General features: G+C 32.2%; 1 protein-coding gene across 14 annotated transcripts; it reads right to left on the bottom strand.

Annotated features, from left to right (window-relative positions):
- Positions 1 to 280: 280 nt before the first annotated feature.
- LOC107851528 (probable mitochondrial-processing peptidase subunit alpha-1, mitochondrial) lies at positions 281 to 3833 on the bottom strand. Of its 14 annotated transcripts, none has more exons than XR_001669058.2 (5): positions 3155 to 3831; positions 1298 to 1376; positions 837 to 875; positions 689 to 738; positions 281 to 595 (listed from the first exon to the last, which is right to left on the bottom strand). XR_001669058.2 is itself a non-coding variant. In XM_016696586.2 (4 exons), the coding sequence occupies exons 1-4, from the start codon at positions 3430 to 3432 to the stop codon at positions 478 to 480; spliced, it is 366 nt and encodes a 121-aa protein (XP_016552072.2). In that variant the 5' UTR covers positions 3433 to 3830; the 3' UTR covers positions 340 to 477. The 14 variants fall into 14 exon arrangements, 3 of the variants coding, with proteins under 3 accessions (XP_016552072.2, XP_047257757.1, XP_047257758.1); XR_001669057.2 differs by having other exon boundaries at positions 837 to 893; XR_007048654.1 differs by having other exon boundaries at positions 3274 to 3830.
- Positions 3834 to 4477: the final 644 nt, after the last annotated feature.

The following is a 4477-nucleotide window of genomic DNA, read 5'->3' on the forward strand; positions in this document are numbered from 1 at the left end:
CATGGCACGAGCAAATTTGTGGCAATTTTATAGAACCTCCACTATCAACCGCCACAAAATAAATTTTTAATTTATGACATTTTTAAAATCAAATTTGTAGCAATTTATAACCTCCATAATATGATTTTAAATTTTTAATTTCTTCAACCTTTGGGGGGTTTATAACCCCAGCAGCAATATAGTCTCAATATCTTGTATAATTTTTTTGTAGGCTTTACAACCGCCACATATTGTTTTAAATTTTTTTTAACAAAAAAGCCTTTAGAATTATATTCATACGTACAAATAATTTTCTTTACTATCATTTATAACATATACTAAATAGAAACTATCAACGTACCAAAAAACACAATTACAACATATACAACCACTTATAACATAGACTAAACTAAAAATATTCCGAATACAAAACAGTACAAATCTAAATTCATGTCACACATAATTAACAATCTCGATTTGAATAACCTAAAGTTTACTTCAGCTCCATAAAAATCTAATATGAAAAGATACCAAATATTTGCATGGTGATTCTCCATCCACGGATGAAGCAAGTGCATTTTCGATTTGCATAACTGGACTGAAATAATTAATCAATCTGTAGACTTCCAAGCGAACAACGTAGATTTAGAGCAGCGAATTTTTTAAAATAATTAAGTCAGCTAGGAGAACATTAGAAACAACAGTGTACCTCTCTCCATATGTCAAAAGTTGTCTGCCAATATCTTCTGATGCAACCATCTACAAGTTAGGCATCACCAGTAAGCACATATATTATACAACATACATCCTTCGGCAAATTCCGGCCAATGTAGTATAGGCAGTTGAATTATACATACCCGATATTCCAAGTTCATCAGAATGGCAAACTTTGTTGCCTGTTTAGCAAAGTTTAGCTGCACTTGGTCAACTCCATTAGATGACAACTTATAAACCATTAAATACTTGAAAAAAAAAAAAATGAATGCAATGTGCTAATTAGTTGATTACAAGAAACCACAATAGTTAAAATTCATTACTAAATTAGAAGTATTTCATTAAATTAACGTTGTTAATAATACTTTAGAATCTAAATTTGACTAATACTATTTTATATAGTTATTTAATATTGAGGATAAAAAGAAAAAAACTATAATCAAACTCTCTTAATTTTTTTGAAGTAGACAAGTAAACTAAAATATATATTTTTGATATAAAGACCAAGTAATATGAAAAAGATGAAGCAAACAACATAAAAGTTGGGGAAGGGTGGATATGGAAAGGAAGCAAAACGTAAGGAATATGTAAACAAGAATTTGACCTTTGGGAGCGGACAACGAAATAAGGCACTGTTGGTATTCAGTCTTTTTCCAATTCATTCAACTTATAAAGTGGAAAACCTATATCAAAGATGGCATGTGAAAATAAAAAAAAAAGAATGATGAATACAAAACAACAGAGTTAAAAACAATGAATACTATTAACCAATATGGTGAGCCAAGATACTATAATCATGCATCAATAAAGAAGACCATTCATATGAAGTTCCCCATAAGTACATAAATAACATTGTAGTACGAAAATGAACATAAGTACAGGACTGAAACAAGAGAGTTAATTAATAAGAAAAGAGACATAAGTTGGTATAGTATAACTAATTCCACGAATTAAGTTACAGGCACAAACAGCAATCACTAACTAAATTCGAAAAGATACACCACAAAGCTTAAGAAATTTTTTTTTATTCTTTGTAGTAGAAGCAGCTAATAGTCTTTTTTTATTTATTTTTAAGGAGAGAGTAAATAGCCAGAGTTTTTGACCAAATTCATTCTTATTATTTCACCCAAACTTTAACTTCATCCTTATAATATGTCACTTAAATTGAAACATCCTTTAAGTTTTAAAAACTTGACCAAAAGCATCCCTCTGTTATGTTTTTCATCCATTCCTAATAGAAGATTGTTTATTCACGTGACTCGTTTCTTTCTTCTTCCATATCTAATTCTAAGGGGAATTTTATAAGATACAAGCTTCTGTCATTTTTTTTTCTAGAGAGTTTTCGTTCTCCCGCCTCCAAAGGGTCATAGAAATTAAAATTGTCTTCTCCAGTGAAGTTTGCCTTTTGTGTAGCTTTATTTATTGTGATATTTTGTGGTTAGTATGATAGGAGTAAATAATAGTAATAAAATCATGGTATATTTAAATGACACAATTATTTTAGTATAGGGGTCAAGTAAAATGAAACAGAGGGAGCGCATTATATTTTATACATTTTGCACTACTGCATATTTCTTGCATTCCGCACATTGTTTATCTCATGACTACTCCCTTCGTAAATCTTTACCTATCGAATATTGAATTGGTAAACACCTTAAGAAACAATAAATAATAGGTTCAATTCTACTATATCAAAATTTAAATATTATAAAGTTAATGCTTTGAAAAATTCAACGAATTTAATAGCAAAGGTAAAATTGACTCAAAATGGCAAATTATCCATTAATTTTTCAAACTGGATAAATATTGTTGGACATCTATTTCTGGTATACTGGACAATTAAAGATGAACGGAGAAAGTAATTCTTTGGCATTTTGTACAAATCTTTAGCAATTAGTGGAATGTTACATTTTTGTACTTAATTACTGCAGCTTTCTAGATGTCCTAAATTATATCTAAGCCCGTCAATGCAAAATTCTAAACCATACATACTTCTTAAGATGAAACAATTTATCAGACCACTTTACAACTATACGTGGGAAAATCGAGTATTCAAACTAAAAGAGATAGGAAGATATAATTGGGTAGAAAAAACTATGGACAATTATTTTCCTGGGGAAAGACAATACAAAGCAAGTTTTCTTGCAGAGAATGAGGAACTTACAGGGAAAGAAGAGTAAGAAGGTCACATGAATAACCAAACTTCTGTTAGAAATGGATGGAAAACATAACAGAGGGATGTTTTTGGTCAAGTTTTTAAAACTTAAAGGATGTTTCAAAATCATAGCCAAAACAGTTCACATCCATGTAGAGAAAAAGACTATAACAATTTGACTTCAGAAAGAAAGATAGTAACTAATTTAGGATTATTGAATTTCTAACTAAAACGGTAAGTAAAGGTACATTTAGGGTTAAAAAAAAGGTACATTTAGGGTAAAAAATAGACTACGAAAAAACATACCATTACACTAATTACATCGGAAACCAGCGCCAAGAATTACCAGTTTTGAATCTAAGAATCTGTACAAGGAAGAAAAAGGGTAGAAGAAGATTTCAGATGCTTTAAACAAGAGAGAAAACCTGACGCGAATGAATCCGCCATGCCCTTAAAACAATTCTCCAGAGAATTTGACCGGAGAAGGCGGAGGCGAGGCAGCAGATGAAAAAGGCAACATGGGGGGAAAAGCAATGGCGGCTGCATGTGATGGAGAGAGGGCTCGGCATCTGTATTGGGTTCATCGGCGGTGGATACGGCGGTTGGCTCAGAGGAATCGCCGGCTGGTCGGTTCGAAGAGTTCGCCGGCTGGTGCGATGTTGCGCTGGTTCGCTGAAATCACTGTAACGGGGAGAAAGGAGGCAACGAAGACAGGAGTTAGGGTTTCACCAGTCATTGCTGTCCATCGCCGTTGGTTAGAGAGAAGAGCGACGCTGGTCTGATGGAGGTGTGGTGGTCGCCGGCTGCATGGCGACGTCGTTCGTCAGGGTGGCGGTAGTCTTACCATTGACGTGGCTCACCGGAGCGTGGTGTTCGCCGGTGGGGTGAGTGGCCGCAGCTATGGTTGCTGATAGAGCAATGAGAGTAGAGAGAGAAAGTGGAATGGGTGCGCGGCTGATAGGAGAAAAATGGGGAGTTAGGGTTTGGGATATTGTTTAAAAGGAAATAATAGACTGAGTTGATATCAACCGTTGGATAAACTTTTATCAACGGCTGAGATTGAATTAATTTAAAGATAGGTAAGGAATCGGATTTTAATATGGAATCAACATTGATGACAATTTGTCAATTTTGGCTAAAATTGACATTAATTGAGTACAAAAATGACTAAAAATTAATGACATTGAAAAATTAAAGAAAATTGGTTATTACTTTAATACTAATGAAGTAATAAAATGTCGATATTAAAATAAACTACGTGTGTAAGTTGATGTTACGTAAAATATATGATAACGTGTTTGTAAATATGAGTGTGCATATTTACAAAAATGATTTAATAAATATTAACAAAATTATGTAAAAAAAATATTATATTTAAATTGATAAATTGTAAAAATGATATTAAAATTAATAAAATAATTTATATATTTTTTAAATCATGAATGTGACACGTCGATAATTGTTTGATACAAGAATAATGTGTAAAAAAATATTAATATTCAAAACTAATAATTTTTATAAAATAACAGCCTAAAAGGAGTATAGGCAGTCAAAATTGGGTTTCAACTTTAGGTACCACCAATATTCGTTACCATAACAATCATCGGTCTCTACCAACAATCACCACCA

Source organism: Capsicum annuum, chromosome 12, assembly GCF_002878395.1.
Source record: "Capsicum annuum cultivar UCD-10X-F1 chromosome 12, UCD10Xv1.1, whole genome shotgun sequence".
NCBI classification, from domain to species: Eukaryota; Viridiplantae; Streptophyta; class Magnoliopsida; order Solanales; family Solanaceae; genus Capsicum; species Capsicum annuum.

Excerpts from the sequence above, each read along its gene's own strand:
- LOC107851528 (XM_047401801.1), bottom strand. The coding sequence starts at position 3,432 with ATGAACCCAATACAGATGCCGAGCCCTCTCTCCATCACATGCAGCCGC. Across the intron at positions 894-3,273 it reads GGCGGATTCATTCGCGTCAG|CTAAACTTTGCTAAACAGGC; the intron begins GTTTTCTCTCTT and ends GACCAAGTGCAG. Across the intron at positions 739-836 it reads TGATGAACTTGGAATATCGG|ATGGTTGCATCAGAAGATAT; the intron begins GTATGTATAATT and ends CCTAACTTGTAG.